Genomic DNA, 18,497 nt, shown 5'->3' on the forward strand with positions numbered 1-18,497 from the left:
ATTGTTATATATATGGAAAAGTCAAATCAAATAGCTTTAATTTTACGAATTCAAAGTGAATCTTTCTTTTGTTATATTGTTAGAATTTATTTATTTATTTATTTAGAGTGGACGGACATAAATAACTCAAAATAAATTCCATTGCGTTATTTAAATCACCAACGACCGCTTCTTCAACAAATGAAACCTCAACAGTCTCATGGATCTCCAGACCAACCAAACCCTAAACCCATCTCCGGCGCCGGCGCCGGCAACGATTCCCGGCGGTTTCTTGACTACAATCCTAAGGAAAGTAAAAACCAATTTGACATTTCGATCGAAATGGGCCGAACTGAACGGTGCTATGGGCGACTTAGGCACGTACATTCCGATCATATTAGCTCTAACACTAGCCAAGGACTTGAATCTAGGAACCACACTCATCTTCACTGGCTTATACAACATCGTGACCGGAGTTATCTATGGTGTACCCATGCCGGTCCAACCCATGAAGTCAATAGCCGCAGTGGGTATTTCTGATGCTAGTTTTGGGATACCGGAGGTCATGGCGGCCGGAATCTGCACCGGAGCAATTGTGTTTATTCTGGGTGTGACAGGGTTGATGCAGTTGGTTTATAGGTTCATACCCATTTCGGTTGTTAGAGGGATTCAATTGGCTCAAGGGTTATCCTTTTCCATGACAGCAGTGAAATACATTAAGAATGAGCAGAACATTTCGAAATCGAAATCAATTGGGGAGAGGCATTGGTTAGGTCTTGATGGACTTCTCTTGGCTCTAATTTGCGGGTTTTTCATCTTATTAGTTAATGGAGCTGGAGATGATAACTATGATGGTGATGATGAGAAATGCGAATTGGGTAACGAAGGGAGAAGGATGATCAAAAGGAGGAGAATTAAGAAGATAATTTCTTCACTTCCTTCTGCTTTTATAATATTTGTAGTGGGTTTATTGTTAGCTATAATAAGAGTACCTCAAATTATCAAAGGGTTGAAAATTGGACCATCATCTATAGAGATGATTAAAATTTCAAAACATGCATGGAAAGAAGGGTTCATAAAGGGGACAATCCCTCAACTACCATTGTCCATACTAAACTCTGTGATTGCGGTTTGCAATTTATCATCGGATCTTTTTCCGGGTAAGGATTTTTCTGCAACATCATTGTCGGTTTCGGTTGGACTTATGAACTTGATTGGTTGTTGGTTTGGTGCCATGCCATGCTGTCATGGGGCGGGTGGGCTTGCGGGTCAATACAAGTTTGGGGGGAGGAGTGGCGGTTGTGTGGCTTTACTTGGGGCCATAAAACTTATATTGGGCCTGCTCTTTGGGAGTTCTTTAGTGAAGATTTTGGCCCAATTTCCAATTGGAGTGTTGGGGATTCTTCTATTGTTTGCTGGGATTGAATTGGCTATGTGTTCGAGAGATATGAACACCAAGGAACAGTCGTTTGTGATGCTCTTATGCACTACTGTGTCTCTTGTGGGCTCGAGTGCGACTTTGGGCTTTGTTTGTGGAATTGTGGCCCATTTTCTTCTCAAATTTCGTGAATTGGGCCGAGGTAGAGACCCTAGACCTAGAGTATAGAGACCATGTTAATAATTGACTTGTGTTTGTACTTTGGGAAATTAGCACTTGGGTATTGAATCATGGCTTGAGCTTGACCTTGTTTTATGCAAATTTATTTTCAGAATGTTTATTTACTTCCTAGTTCCTATATTATTAGTGGTTTGTACAATTTCCATTTTCTAAGTTAGAGGATTGGATCGTCTGTTCCCACATATATCTCTTGTTCCCTCGACAAGAACAGACAACCCCAAGTGCTAGGTTAAGAAACGGGTTAAGAATCGAAAATAGCTTCTATAATAGTTATTTAGGTGTTTATGTATATTGTCCATTCGGCTTAATAAAATTTATAGGAGTTCATGAATATAATGTTGCCTGACAAATTCAATAATATTAGTGTGTACCCATGGAATATATTTATCATGTCATGGAATTATTCTTGAGAAAATGCATTATTCATGACAATTGGTACAAATTGTACCAAAAAAAAAGAGAGTAAAGGATACTTACAAGAAGCTCTTATTCAATGAAACATTTTTAATGGATAACTCATGCATTCAACCTTTGAAATAATAAAAATCAATGTCAACCACAAATTAAATATCAATATTATTATAAAATCAAACAATTTTGAATCAACATCAGACAATTATATATATAATATAGCACCATCTAGAACACTAATTGTCATTGTCACTCTCAATTCTATTTTTTGTTTTTTATTGTTACAATAATTGTTCATTTCTTTACCACTCACTCTATTTTCTAACCTTTTTTTTTTTATTTTATCCCCTAAAACCCACTATATTTGTTTTATTATTAACATGTTTAAAATTAAATTCAATATTAGCTATAAATATTTATCAAGAGAAATATAAGATAAAGAATTTGGAAGAGAATCTGAAAAAATAAAAAATAAATTATCTCTCTTTTCTCTCGTTTTTATTTATATATTTTTTTTTCAACCAATGACACAATAATACAATATTATTTCTCATATTTTTTTCCCCAAATTCATTTATTTTAAATAAGTTGATTTTTAATAATAATTTTTTTTTTTTGAATAAGTATAAACGGGTCTAGAATATGATTAGTAGTTTTCAAATAAAATAGACAATACAATCTTTATGCAAAAAATTATATGGCCCTTAAAAACTTTTGTATTGGGAGATGACGAGATAAGCTTATAACTTGAACCTCTGTTTTTTTTCTGGCAGAACTTAAATGTATATATTTTGATAGAAATTTATATAAATTCAATGCAAATTGATAATCGATCATCTTTAACTCATTTTAAATGATAATAGTTTTAGTGTGAGTCTAGTTCACAATATTTTATAATTTCTCCTACCAATTTTAAGAGCTAGTTTGATGTAGGTTTTTCTAGATTATTTTAGGATGTTATTCGATTTTCTTTTATAAATTCTTTCAATCACATTACAATATTATAACTATTAAAACACTCATTTTATTAATTAAAATATTACTTACTTATTTAAATTTTAAATACAAAACAACATTAGAGTAATTTAACAAATTAAATTGTTTAATAACTTATTTTTCCATTAAAAAAATTTGCAGAAAATTCTAAAAAACACTCCAATAACCAATATTAAACAAGCGTTTATGAATAAAAATAATTAGAAATAAATAAATTCTATAACAAAGAATTTATTTTTTTCATAAATTTTAATATTTTGACATATTAAGGGCTTGTATATATTATAGAAATTTCTGGAAAAAATAAATATATGCTACTTCCAAGTTTGGTATTTAAGGATGAGATGATAAAGAATTGATCCACATATTAACTCGAAGAAAGACAAAATCATCAATCGATAAGAACACGTGGTTGGTTTATAAAATAAATTCACTATCCCCTAATTAAATTAAATAAAGTTTGAATTATTATATTATTATTTTGTGGTCTTTAAAATTAATATGTTCCAGACTTCTTGGTCCAAAAACCGACCAAATATGGTCCAACTTTAGCTCGTAATTGATTAGTTTATTTTTCTCAGTAACTTCCAACATATAAACAAAACTAATAAATTTGTAAAAAAATTATTGCGTAGACAAAATATGAATAGTTTCTACGTGTGCATTAATACGAGTTATTCGTTAAGATGATTACATATAATTTTTGTTGAGAAAAATTTTGGAAGTCAAAAATTTAATCTAAGATCTCGTTTTTTTGGATGAAGTGTTATTCATGGTGAAATTCTAATGGATGATATGTCATATGTGCATGAAAAAATGTTGTATTATAGTTAGTCGTTATCGTATTTGTCATGAAGAGATTGAATCGATAACTCACTTACTTTTTGCATCGTCGATGGTGACTAGTATCTTAAGTCTTTTGTGGAGTATTACTTGGATTCATTGGGTGATGTCCGAGTCTTTAGGTAATTGCTAGAAAGTTTAAATTGATACGGCTGATATGATAGTGCTACATATTTGGGTTACTATCCCAGTTATTTTTTTTTGGTGAATTATATAGTTTTAGAGAAATTGACCAACTTTCAATTATCGTAATCGTTCGATGCGTATCATTCATAGTGTTATTATTATCACGTTTTTTTTATATTCATTCAGGAAATACAGGAGAGTTAAATCGTTTTCTCGAGAATTTACGAGATCGATAACTTATTGATTACCATTTTTTTTAATTTTTAATTTTTTTCTTTTCATTTAATTTTTTCTTACTTTTTTATTTAAACAATTTTTTCATGTTTAATATTTATGGACCTTTCAAAACAAAAACTTGTAAAACGATTTTAATATTTTTTTTATTATTTATGAACAATTTAAAAGATATAGAATATGGATTTTTATAATAATTTTAGAGTAATATATATTTTAGATTGGTTCGTCCTGCTTGTGGCGCCATTTTCCTTCAACTCGCTTCGTAACAAACTCTCTCAGATCTCTCATTCATGGCGGATTCTGATAGCTTCACAGTTAAGGACTCTCTGCTTTCCAAGCTTACCTCCAAGCCGGAGAATCAGGTTATACTTCCCTTCCCTTTCTCTCTCTCTCTCTCTCTCTCACACACACACACACACACAACGGATGCACATACAGTCACTTTCGATCTCTCTTTTCAAGGATCTGAATTGATAAAATGATATCTGTTGATCTGTTGAACGCATATATATCAGGTTTGTTTCGATTGTAATGCTAAGAACCCTACATGGACGTCGGTTACGTACGGTGTGTTCGTCTGCACCGCTTGTTCTGCTCACCACCACAATTTCCGATCTCAGATCTGCTTCTACAGGTATCGCACTTCTAATTAGTTATCGGATCGGATTAATAGTCATTATGTATTTCGATTCTGTCAGAATCTGTATTTTAGCTAGGAGTATATGGAATCGATCATTCTGTTTTTTTGAAAAGCAGATCAACAAATTAATTTGATCTGCCATATTATAATTAAAGTGTTCTTCAAACCTTCTTTAAAGAGAAGAAGAAATTGAAGAAGCTTTGACGATGAGGTTTTGGCGTTCTTCTTTGTCTTCTCCTTCCAAATTTACATACAGAGCAAAATAAATAAATAATAATAATAAAATGTATATGATGAATAATTTATTTATTAAATTCAAATGGGTAAAAGTATTTGATTATTGCAAACAAGTCATATGTATGCATTTGATTTTATTTATTTTTCAAATAAGATTGTTAAGTATTTTGGTTCATAATTTAGTTGTAAAGCACAAATCTTTACAACGATCAAACTATTTAATAAAAAATAGAATGAATTAAACTTGAAAATAACAATTTAGTAAATTAATTGGTAGTGATAGTTTAATCTCATTAAGACTTATTTGTTATAGGTTTAGTTAAATAGGGTTGATATCATTACAATCTCAATTTAAGATTAATTCCTTTTTTAAACTTAGAAATATATATATATATATATATATATATATATATATATATATATTATAGATAAAGTGACTCGATAAATTAACCGGACAAATAAAATATTTGTTTGAAGTTCAGTCACACTTTTTTTTTTTTTTATTTAAGAACGTTGGTTGGGTTCCGCTTCTTTTATGGGATGCGACTAATTCCCGGATTAAACATATAACCCGTAGTTTGACACTCTTATGTTTTATTATTTGAGATTAAAAATCAAACGAGCTCTAACTGTTTAAAAAAATGAAAAAAGAAATTATGAATAGTTAGGTAGTCAATCATTTCTCCGTGTGTATTTTATATTTGTATTAAATTTTTTGACAGATCATAATAAATAATTTCTTTCTTGATTTTAACTCTAAATATAAGTATAGTGTCACCCTAAACTGGTTTGCAATCTACATTGCTTACTTAACACAATGTAAGTAAGGGTTAACCATATTATAGGAAATCTTTTATGTTTTAGAGAATATATGATCTTTCAAAACAGTAAAAATTCTCTGATCTTTCAATAATTATTGGGTGTTGGCATGCAGGTGTACAAACAGGGATCCATGGAGCGATGAGCAGCTGAAGAGGATGAGTTTGGGTGGAAACAAACGTGCAAAAGATTTCTTCAAGGAAAATGGATGGGTTAATAATGATGAAGGAGATTTTGAAGAGAAATACTCATCAAAAGCTGCTAAATTGTACAAGAACTTGCTGTCTGAAGAAGTAGCCAAATCCAAGGACAAGGATTTGTTTGATGTTGATGTTGGTAAACTCTCCTCTGCCTTTGCCTCTCTAAAGACTAAATCTGAAGCCAATTATGAACTAGTTCCAAATGGAAAGAATGATGAAACTCATGACACTTCAACTAATGGAGTGCACAAGCTTTCTGCAAAGGTTTAATTAGACATTCAACCTTCTTTGATTTTCTTCTTCTTCTTGAATTATTATTTATTATTTTATCTTGTGCATCTTTTTACCACAAACAGACAAATGGTACTGATATTTATGAAGATCAACCTCAAGAATCAGTAGTTAATTCAACCGAGAATGGAAATCAGAAAACTAAAGTTGGAACTGAAATCACCGAAGAAGAAGATATTGGTTTGGTGGGAGACAAGACAAACAAAATGGATGGGATTATTAACTTTGCTCTGAAAAAAAAGGTATTTTTTTTTTTACTGCTTTTGGGTATTGATCAGTAATCAAAATCATCATCAGTTCCTTTACCATGACTTTTTCCATCTTGGCCAAGACAATTTGCAATTCGTTATATCTATATGGATTTCGTATTCTAGGATATATATTGAAGGGTTTTTGTTGGTTGTTTTAGTTTGGTACTTGAGTAGTTGATTGTAAAATCCATATCAGGTATTTGAATATGGGAACAAGGAAAGGACCAATGCACAGTACATGAACGCACTTGAATTATTGCACAAGTATCGTGTATGTACAAACTAATTAGCCATTAATTGTTCTCTGTTTTTTTTCCTCTGTTTTTTTGAATGAACACTTAGTTTTCGAAAATATAGGAAATGGGTAGGAGAGGCGAAAACAAAGCTCACTTTACTCGAACTTTTATCTATATGTTTGTGTTTGCTTATTTATATATATATAGTGCAGTTGCATGTAGTTACAATTAATTATTAGTTGTGCAAGTATTTAATTTGTAATCTAGCTAACTCCATGTGTTATTAATTAGTTAATGTTTATGGTTTCATGTTTTTGATGAAGGAATCGTATGTGATTCGTAGTTCAGACATGTTCGGGGGAAATGATGTTGTTACGTTTAGGGACATGAATCATTTCATGGAAGTATTGCATGCCCAGGTAATTAATTATTAATTAGTGAGTTTGAAGAATTGATTAATTATGAGTAACGGGGAATCGGGGATATGAATTGATTATTTAGGCGTTGGAGGACATAAAAGGTCTGGTTTCGGGTGCATTTGGGGCGAAAAAACTATTGCGAAGAATGATATATGATATTATTATGTCGAATGCACTTATGGGCAGGTTCTTCTCTTTTAAAATGTGATGCATTTAAATGCAATTCAATTGTATTACATATGTATGTGCAATCAATTAATGACCAAACTATATAATGTTTGCTAATATGCTATATATATTGTTGAATTGTACTTGGAATAAATCGGTAATAGTTTGGTAGTTATATTCTATATTAATGACATTAAATATCAAATTGTAGTTTATTTTTCATGGATATTAAAGGATTTTATGGAGAAAATACACTATATATTTCCATTTATGCATGTAATTTTGTCTGTGAGGACGTATTAACTCGATAAAGACATGTGCTAACGTAGTTTTTGTCTTTAAGGAGAAGGACTTTGTACAATTTAGATTTTCCATCATAATTGACTTGTCTGTTTTTGTTCGTTTTTATATAATCATGATCTTTAATTTACTAGTATACAAGCACAATGATTCTACTTTAATTTATTAGCTAGCTTACATGCATTTTGATAAGGTTTTTTAGTTTCTTAGAAAGAAAGAAAAATTTATAAATACTTATATGGTAACTATTTGAATTGACGAAAATAGTAAATATTATTTGTAAATGTAGTTGAGTAATATAAGAGAGAAATGGAACTTGTAAATATTGATATGCCTTACTTCAATTGGACTATGGTATTATCCACATTCATGGTAATCTTGATGAAATAATGAAGGATGGATTTCCAATTCAAGACTATAACTAGGTATAGTTTTATATTGGTATTGCATAATTTGCATTAATGGGTGACTTTTATAAGAAACAACATTAAGTTTTTTTTTATGGGTGACTTACAATAAAAAAAAATATGTATTTATTTAAAAGTAATCTGAAAATTTTATATATTTGTCTATTTAAACCACTTATAATCATAATTCTCCACTTAAATTTAAAATATTTTAAGTTAATCAAATATATACATTTTTTTACTTTACTTAAATTTGAATGAAAAATATCAATAAATGTATTTGATTTTTTTCGTTAAGTATCTTATTCCATTGTTGATTTTAATAAAATAACTCTTTAAATTTTTTTTTTTGAGTTAGGTATAGACTTATGAAGTTCTTGTATAGTTGAATAGGTGAGGAGAAGATTAAGTAAGAGTATATAGTTACGAAAAATGGGTAAATTGATCGTATTGTAAAGAAATCATCTGATATGAATGACATAACGATCAAATATATTGAGAAAATTAAAAAATTCTAAAAAAAACGAAAGAAAAATAATAATAATAATAATAATAATGAAATAAATCCAACAAGAATTATGAAACTTGTAAAAAATGAAAGAAAATTATATATATTATATTAAATTAAATAATAAATTAATGAACAATAAATAATTATATTTGACATCCATTGTTTTGTTTTGCGTCCATCATGTTTTTTAGTTATCGGATCAGATTAATAGTCATTATGTATTTTAGCTAGGAGTATATGGAATCTTCTAGAAACACAGTAAGTTCTGTAGGAGGAGAAGGATGAGGTTTTGGCCTTCTTCTTCGTCATCTCCTTCTCTGAAAACATTCACTGACTTTTTTTCCTTTCTTACCCTTAGGGTGTGTTTGATAATCGGTATAAAGTGGTATAACATTATTGATATTATTGATATAGTATAAATTATACCAATAATATTTTAATATGGTGTTTTGTTAGAATTTTATTATTGATATAATTATACCTCTATATAATTTATACCTTATATTTAGTATAAAATTTTAATTAGTCCCTCTAAGTATAATATTTTTTTATATCACTTAATTTTTAATTTCTCATTATAAGCTTTATTAATATCATATATAACTTATTATTATATAATATATTAAATATATTTTATTTAGTTTTAATATTATTATTATATTTAATTATTTTTAATATATAATTTTAAATAGTTCAATATTTTAGTTAAAAAATATTTATTTATTTTTATAATGATAATTTTATTAATTATTAATTTATATATTTACTTATATTATAAATAATAATTTTATTTTATTACAAATTTTAATAATATTTAAATTAAATAAATATAATTTATCGTTTATATTATAATTAACTTTTTTATATGTTAATTAAATTTACATTAATTATTAAATAATAGTACAATAATTTCTAATAATAAACAATATTATTTATAATATAAATAAATATAAAATAATTAAAATAATAATAATAATTAAAATTTTAAATTAATATCTATACAATTTATACTACATTTTTATACTAGTATCCCGTGCATTTGCACGAGTAATAATATAAAAAATTGTGAAAAAATATTACGGTAAAAATTTTATGGGCGGGTCAACCCACAATCCGACCCAAGTATCAATTTACTCTCAAATATATTCAAATTAACTACAGCTCTCTCGACCCGGCAATCCCAGACACTTTAAAAATTAAGCATCATTATATATATATAGTTTAGTTAGTTAAAAAGTTGAACTTATATTGTTAAAATGTCACGCGTTTATCAAATTTTGGGTTGAATTAAAAATATAAAGTGTTATTAGCTTAGTTGGTTAAAAGGTTGTACTTGTTTTGTTAGGTTGCAAGATCGAATCATACATATAGTATTTTTAATTTTATTTTTAACCGTTTTAAGTTTATGGGCAAGTCAATCTACAATTCACCCAAGTATCCATTTACTCTCACATATATCCAAATTAACCACATCTCTCGACCCGGCAATCCGGACACTTTAAAAATTAAGCATCATTATATAGATACAAAACACAAAATTATAAAACATATAAAACTTATACTATTTCTTATAATTTATACCAAACATCAATAACCTATACAATTTATACTAACTTATATTATTTATACTTCGTTACAATTTATATTTCTATACAATTTATACTCTATAATATTTATATAGGGTAACAAACGCTACCTTAGAGTTTGTTTGTTTTTCGGTCTTATAACGGTACTACTAAATAAGTAAATAAGACTTCAATCTGATAATGGGTCTAATTCGAAAAATGACTCACACTATTCATAAACCTTGCAAAAATGAGACTTTTTTCATGCGAAATGTCCGTCGTCTTGTTTCTCTTGCACCCACTTACCTCATTAACAGGGACTTGGCAAAAATGACTTCTTCTTCTTCGTCATCTCCGTCTTGGCATGCAGGTGTACAGGGATCCATGGAGAGGTGAGCAGGTGAAGAGGATGAGTTTGGGTGGAAACAAACGTGCAAAAGATTTTTTCAAGGAAAATGGATGGGATAGTATTAATTATGAAGAGAAATACTCATCAAAAGCTGCTAAATTGTACAAGAACTTGCTATCTGAAGAAGTAGCCAGTTCCAATTCCAAGGACTTGTTTATTAATGAATGTTGATGATGATATAATCTCCTCTGCCTTTGCTGAATCCAATGAAATAGTTCCAAATGGTAAGAATGATCATATCACCACCACCACCACAGAGAAGAAGAAGAGATTGGTTTGGTGAATAACTTTGCTGTGAAAAAGAAGGTATATACCTACCCTATTGGCCAATAATGATTAATTTCTTTAACTATGATATGTATGATGATTATTATATATAATGATTTTGTGTTGATGAAGATATCGGAAGTGATTCGTAGTTCAGACATGTTAGGGGGGATTGATGTTGTTACCTTTAAGGACATGAATCACTTCATGGAATTATTGTATGCCCAGGTACTATATGATTCATGTTGTAATTAATGATCATCTGATGCATGTTCCATTAATTAATATAATGATGAAATTGAAGGCATTGGAAGGAATGCAAGATGTAGTAGGAGGCATGGTGAAATCATTATTAAGGATATTTGATATCATTATTATTATTATTATTATTATTATTATGTCAAATCCACTTTTAATAAAAATATATTGATTAACTTGTAAGGGAACAAGAGCAAATCAGACTATATATCATATCATCAATTCATCTTTTGCAAATACCTAGTTGTTTGTTTACACATCGCAATTTCAGACCCAAAATATTCAACAAGAAAAAGAAATGAAAAGGTAATTGACCATCATCTTACAACTTAAAACACAAATTCGACACGATCAGGAAGCTGGCACGGAGTCCTCTTCGGAGGATCTGACTTCACGAACTGTAAGACCTTGAGAGAAAATAAAACTATGAGTTACACCAAACACATCAGCTATCTTCTTAACCACAGATTGAACCGAATCAGCCATTGGTCGGACGCACTCTGGAAGCGCAGGTACACATTCAGGAATTACGTCATTCTTCTCGTAAGTCAATCCATATAGTGTAAGGATCGCCTCACAAAATATGTATCTGCCAACACATATATTCAGCCATCAACAACATATATTCTACCTATAACCAGATCAATGTTCTATTCTTTTCTTTTGATCTTTAATAGCATGTAAATTGTCTGATTAAAGAATTACCAACTGAATACAAACTATAAGAAAGCTTATTTTGATTGAAGCAAGATCAAAGTTAATCTCAATAAATGCTTATCTTATCAACAAACCACCTTCCTTCCGAAAAAAGTAGAGTAAACCCATATATAAGGACCTTCCAAGTATTCGTCGATTTTGAAATTATTGGTTTATGGTACCACCACTACATAATGAAAATGAATTCATAGGGCAGATCCAAAATTGGCATATTTATGGGTTTATTCAAAAGTAAATACTATTAAGCTAACTATGCTTGGGTACTTGTATGTTTTATCAACATTAAACTATTTTCATACATTATGTTGAATTTCATAACTTGAGATTTTTTATTTTTCGGTAAGAAGATAAATGGTACCTTAAAAGAAGCCGCCTCAAGAATGGATCAAATAAAACTTGAGCCCAAGCAGGATGAAGGGTGTTTGATGTAGTCAGCAATTCCCCCCACTCATTGAAAGATGAAGTGAGTATCTTCTCAGCCTTGTTGAACAAGTCCTAAAGAAGATTTTCTTACTTGTAAAAATTTGAACAACTGACGAAGAGAGAAATGAAAAAGAGAGGTCCCGATTTCACTCACCATGTCCATATTATTACCAGACATGCCAATCAAAAGACAGAAAGCCTGTAAAGGGGCAGTGAGGAAACAGGTGAACAAGCTTCTACTTATTTGCTGAGAAGAATCTACAGTTCCGTGCATAGGAGGTGAAGAAGAAGGAGATAACAGCATTGCCACCGGCTCTCCTTTCTCCGTTCCACTTATGGTCTGCAAAAATTATAAGAAATAAAACTAAGATTTCTAGAATTGAACCACAGGTAGCAGGAAAATAATAAATTCATATTTCTGAACAGAATTGGGTTGTTTTGTTATGCATTTTGTTTTATGTTGATGAAATCTACATTTGTTATGTTTGTCAAGAAAACTCACAATGGTTTAAGAAATAATATGGATCAGGATCCATAAAATAATCTCTATACCAAATTAAGAAAAAAATTACACAATATTTGGATCATGATATAAAAGAATTTGTATACCAGCAACAAAAATCACAATATAATCATCATCAAGAAAATAAATTGGATCATCATCCAGAATAAATCTTAAACCAAACAAAAAAATACCACCACTCATTCTATACTCCCTCTCAAAGATCTCAAACAACTTGAATTTGCAACATTAGCGTCCATTTCAAAGAGCTCGTGAATGCCAGCAACAAATTAAGGGTTAAAGGCCAACAAATGGAATAAATGGGACAAATCATTATCATTGCTGAGCTATGTTACATGGATACGGGTAATGTATCAAATACAATACAGAAAATTCAGTATACATGGAAATTCAAGCAAATTTGGTTTTTTTCTGATTTTTTATCCTTTAAACTTGAAGGGTTTTTCATATAAATTATATGGTTAGCATCGTCACAATTCATAATACCAAATGTGCTCAGGTGTCTGAACATTTATGTATAGTAAGATTATTATATGAGCTCCTAACATATTATAATCAACATATATTTTCACCATCGACACGAAATAGCACCAGCCACTCTTGAAGAGGCTAACCAAGAAAACCTAGATCACGATCTAAAGTTCTAATATCCAAAGAGACCTATTCTATTGACTGAAATTTGATTAGAGTGAGAATCATTTATAGGTTACATAATGATCTTAAATCGAATCAAATCCATGTATACTTAAGTGGGTCATTTATTCCAATATCTAACATTATTCATGCCTTGGGTATTTAGTAGTTCCTTTAAGTATTCAAGCAGAGAGTTTATTGTCTTCTATTCTAACCAGAAGTCTAAGCAAATAAATAGATCTATAATTTAGGGTAATCTGCTTCTCCATTTCTGCTAAAAAAGGACTTGAAAGAGAAAATCCAGATGAACAGAGTCAATGAAAACAATTATATATATAAAGAGAGAAAAGAAGAAAGAAAAGAGAGGCTAGCAGCCACTTGCCTTGAATGCTTTGCTACTATCACTGTCAATAATGAAAAACAGTGGCCTTCTAGTAAAAGGAATAAAATCACAAGGATATATGCAATCTGAAACAAAAGAAAGTCATGTTAGAGCATATGTGCAACTGAAGAAGGAAGAGACGAGAATGAAACAAGCATCAAAATTGTGAAGGCCGCATCATTACAAATGAATGCCTAAAACAAATAGCATCGGTTGGATCAGCAGCTGTTAGTAAATGTTTAACATACATCACTTCCTCATTTATTAACACTTCCATGCCTATCCATTGTTACCTCCAGTTCCACGGGTGCCAATATGCAAGCAACTATTCTGATAACTTAAGCCATCACCTTTACCTGGTTCAGAAAGGTTACTCAGTTCTAGAACAAATTATTCTGAAAATTCTTATGGAGAAATAGAAAAAAGGAATAGATAGATTACCCATAGCAGACAAATATACTAACAATATACCGTCAGGAGGGAGCTCCTCACATATGGTGGCAAGAACCTGTCATGAGAAGAAGTACATTTTATATCTGGAAGCTTTAAGATTTAATGATCTGCAGTCTGGTTAAGAAGGCATGTAAAATGACATAATAGCATATGGACCAACAGATATAAATAGAGTGGAAATGCGTCCCCATGTATATCCATGCAGAAATAATTTTTCTCTAAATTATGTTAGACCAGGATGATGTGCAACTGGAAACCGGGAAGATAATCGAAGCCACCCTTAATGAGTATAAGAATATGAAGAGCAAAAGTTAAATAAAACACAAAATCCAACACGAAAAAGGCTCGAATCGAAGATGAATGATGTTACACAATGAGGAAAAAGAACTCCACATGAAGGCCTTAGTAAGATATTGAGCGATGTTGAGATATAGAGGATTAGTGGGCTGCGAGTTTATGATCGTCAAGTCCGTTTTCAAACGAGATCTTCATTTTACTAATGACTGTGAACTGCTTGATTAGCGACTTTTATGAGAGGTGAAACCTATTTTAATGCTTACATATTGTTTACTGTAGTTGTATGAAACTTTCTTTTTCCAAGAGAAAAAAAGTTCTATCTGGTTAGAATATCTATCAGGCAAGAGGATGATCTTCTCAATGCTTTTCTAAAGACCAATCTCATCTAGATTTGGAAATCCAGGTTACTGATTTGTTACTGAAGTAGAAAAAAGGGCATTGACTACTTTAACATGAGATATAAACCAGCATCCCCAGCCTCCTAATTACCTAACGTAATTGTAGCTATGTAATTCACCTAGACAGAAGATAAACTTACAACCTCAAATATCAGGCTAGATTTTGACAGATTATGACATGTCTAACTTTATACAGAACAAATTTCAGCTTACTCATATGAGTTGCTTGGAAATAGTGGAAAAGTAAATCAAAAACACAGAAAGAATGGTGAAAGAATCATGAGGATCCTATTAAAGTGAATAACTGATAGAGATTATAAGCATTACTTGATAATTCCTAGAGTAGATATTTTAAAGGTCGCACGATTTTTTTGAGAAGTTAGATTATGATTAGGAAATCTTGCAAGTAATATAGCAGATAGGCACTCACAGCAATGAACTGTGTGATTGATGGACGATATAAGACCGCTTTGCGTGGGTTGGGTGGCAAAGTAGGATCAGTAATATCTTGCATATTAATACGACCAGGCCCGGGGGGCCCATTTGTGTTATATGAAAGATCACCATTTGGCTTGTAAAATGAGCCACTTGGATCCCATTCCAAAGACTGAAGCAATCTGAAAGTGTCAAGTGTAAGCTCTGAAAATTTGACCTGATTGTGGAAATACAAGGAAGAATGAATGAGACCGCATAGTGTTGCTAAACATCACTGAAGAAAAAAAAACAAAGAATAGTGAAAACCTCATTAGGATAACAGCTGGTCAGTATTGCATCTCTTAATCGTAGTTTTCTCTTGCTTGCAACAACTTGGGATAGTAAATCAGGATGAAGGTCCAAGACCAGACTATATCTCAAAGGCCTGATATTCATAAAAGGTGTGTCAGCTTTAAGAAACTTAACAATTTCCTGAACTACCAGCTTCCATTCTTTAAAGTCCGTTTCCTGAAAATAAGACCATTCAAGATCAATTAATCTGGCCAGAAAGTGAAACAATTCAAAATAAGTTTCACAAACACAGAAGCCACAATTTGAAATAACGCATTCAATAAAATGAAAATAAGTACACCACATTCTTAAGACATGACACTACAAATTCCAATAGTTGATTTATAGTAAAGCAGGCAACACATTCCAGAAGGTATTTGTGGGTGTATGATCTGGAGAGAACTCCAAGGAAATCATGTCACAACTTGATTTATAAATGATTTCATTTCCCCACGAAAAGTGTGACATTCGCGCCTATCGTGGACAAATGAAAAGTTCGCCACTATTCCAGAAAACAATGAACATCTAATTCATCTGTATCATGCTAATGAAAATACATGGGTTATACTTATGACTAACCTTCAAAACCGACTTTTAAATACAAGACGATTTGAGTTATGGTTTTATAGACTTTTGACAATAATGCAAATATCATTCATTAGTGTTATAACAACTGCTTAGTTTGCATCCATATGATAAAATTTTCAGTTACTATGTGATATTTTAGCCTACTTCCAGAAGCAATCCCCGTTCCAATTTCTCATGCAAGTTCAAAAGTATTTATCGTGTTACAAAACGTCCAAGCCCTGATTTGAATTTCTAATGCAAGTATACAAGCTCCAATTAGGTTAAGCCCCTCTTCCAGATGCACCAAAAACAATCACATATATTAGACAACCATTTAAAGTAGAGTAAATAAAATAATAAATCATAGTCATACATAAAGAACATAACAATCTAATCCCCATACTAAAGTCAAAGAACGGGTTAGCTAACTGACCACAAAATTCCTCTTGCATTCATCGATCAACATCTTAAGCTGATTTACCAATTGGTAGACCATTTCTCGCCTGTTCAAGACTAGACAAACCATCAGAAACCTTGCTAGAAATCTGAGCTGTTTGTTAGCAAGATTGACATCTTGAGCCAATCCATCCTTAAAATACTCTCTAGACAACACTGCTTCATAGAATATATATGATTCAGACAGATAACTGGCATCACTTGTCCTCATATACTGTCCAAAATAAAGTTGGCCAATTCGTGAAGCAATATCACCAATCTCCCATCTCTTCAGTCCAGCTTCCACAAGTTTCTGTCTATTCTCTTGCTGAAACTTCCATAGTTGTGTGTAGACCTTAAATACCTTGGAGAAGTATGTATCATACCTATAAAATAATCAAAATATACACATTTTTTAACATCGAGTACAAAACATTCACCTCCTATCTCCATCCATCTAAATTTTCCAGGAAAATGCAGTGAAAATGTAGCATAAAGCATCAATTAGCTTCAATAATTCAAATAGTGAGACCATAAGTAAACAATTTTTCTGTAATTCACTATAATTGAACTCCAAACTATATCAATTGGCAATTTCTACTTCCATTTCTAATTCAAATGTAGAAATGAGAGAGGAGGAGGCAAGTGTAGTTGACCTATTTCGTTCGTAGAAAGGCAAGTCTCTGATCTTCGAGAATTTCTTGTCTGCTTTGTCAACGAGAGACCAATAGACTTCGCTGACTGGAATGTTAGTCATCTGCGGCATAAGAAAGCTTTGAAAGCTCAAATTTCTTCGATATGACTACAGTTACGGCACAGCTCTATCCACGCAGTTGTTGTTCATGTAAAGGAAGATCGGTGATCGGAAAGACGTTCTCCGGTGATCGGAATGGTCAGAATCTCACAGATCCGAACGACATAAAAGCAAATGATACAAGAGAAAGTGAGCTGCTTCTTTGCAGTCAATACAAATGAGACTAATTTCAATGTTTTAATTCATTTATATATTATTATGGTTCTTTTGTAAGATAAATAAATAATATATTTAATTATTAAAAACATATTAAATATAAGTTTTTACTTATACTTAGTTTTTTTATAAGATTAAAATAATAAATATAATTCAGCTAAATATTACATAAAACAAAAATAAAATAAATAAAATTCATCAAAAAATTAGTTAATGAACTCCCAAACCATTTTTAGTATGCTTTTATATATATATATATATATATATATATATATATATATATATATATATATATATATATATATATATATATATATATATATATATATATATATATATATTTAAAGTTTATTCTTAAAAATAAACTAAACATAATATAAGATGTGACAGTAATATAAGCTGATAAAACAGTGACACTTGTCAAGATAATTAAGTAAAAAAATAGATTAAAATCTTAATATTTATTTCTATTGAAAAAATGTATAAATTAACGTGGAGACAATAAGGGTGAAATATTGCTTAAAAATCAATGAGTAAAATTATCTTTATACAATAAAAAAATATATATAAATATATAAATATATTTTTTTTTAAGTAATTACATTTTGAGGAATGGAAGATTTATTTTATAAAAAAAAATTATTAATATATAATAATTAAAAATAAATATTATTTTGATTAATAAATTAAAAAGTTAACTTATCATCGTAATAGTAAAATAATAATTAATATGATTATTTAAATAA

General features: G+C 30.4%; 3 protein-coding genes across 4 annotated transcripts; 2 read left to right on the forward strand and 1 right to left on the reverse strand.

Moving 5' to 3' along the window:
- Positions 1 to 201: 201 nt before the first annotated feature.
- LOC124938265 (molybdate transporter 1-like) lies at positions 202 to 1,701 on the forward strand. The gene has a single exon (XM_047478682.1). It carries the CDS (start codon positions 344 to 346, stop codon positions 1,583 to 1,585), a length of 1,242 nt encoding a protein of 413 aa, XP_047334638.1. The 5' UTR covers positions 202 to 343; the 3' UTR covers positions 1,586 to 1,701.
- Positions 1,702 to 4,415: 2,714 nt separating this feature from the next.
- On the forward strand, positions 4,416 to 7,686 carry LOC124938581 (ADP-ribosylation factor GTPase-activating protein AGD10-like). 2 transcript variants are annotated; one of them, XM_047479048.1, is made up of 7 exons: positions 4,416 to 4,572; positions 4,726 to 4,844; positions 6,022 to 6,370; positions 6,463 to 6,639; positions 6,845 to 6,919; positions 7,208 to 7,303; positions 7,386 to 7,686. In XM_047479048.1, the coding sequence occupies exons 1-7, from the start codon at positions 4,501 to 4,503 to the stop codon at positions 7,509 to 7,511; spliced, it is 1,014 nt and encodes a 337-aa protein (XP_047335004.1). In that variant the 5' UTR covers positions 4,416 to 4,500; the 3' UTR covers positions 7,512 to 7,686. The 2 variants fall into 2 exon arrangements, with proteins under 2 accessions (XP_047335004.1, XP_047335005.1); XM_047479049.1 differs by lacking the exon at positions 6,845 to 6,919.
- A 3,692-nt stretch (positions 7,687 to 11,378) lies between these two features.
- On the reverse strand, positions 11,379 to 17,737 carry LOC124938508 (protein SCAI). The gene is made up of 10 exons (XM_047478951.1): positions 17,438 to 17,737; positions 16,780 to 17,167; positions 15,756 to 15,956; positions 15,445 to 15,666; positions 14,308 to 14,374; positions 14,160 to 14,222; positions 13,867 to 13,952; positions 12,483 to 12,668; positions 12,264 to 12,400; positions 11,379 to 11,777 (listed from the first exon to the last, which is right to left on the reverse strand). The coding sequence occupies exons 1-10, from the start codon at positions 17,545 to 17,547 to the stop codon at positions 11,540 to 11,542; spliced, it is 1,698 nt and encodes a 565-aa protein (XP_047334907.1). The 5' UTR covers positions 17,548 to 17,737; the 3' UTR covers positions 11,379 to 11,539.
- Positions 17,738 to 18,497: the final 760 nt, after the last annotated feature.

The sequence above is a fragment of the Impatiens glandulifera genome, chromosome 5 (genome assembly GCF_907164915.1).
Source record: "Impatiens glandulifera chromosome 5, dImpGla2.1, whole genome shotgun sequence".
NCBI lineage: Eukaryota > Viridiplantae > Streptophyta > Magnoliopsida > Ericales > Balsaminaceae > Impatiens > Impatiens glandulifera.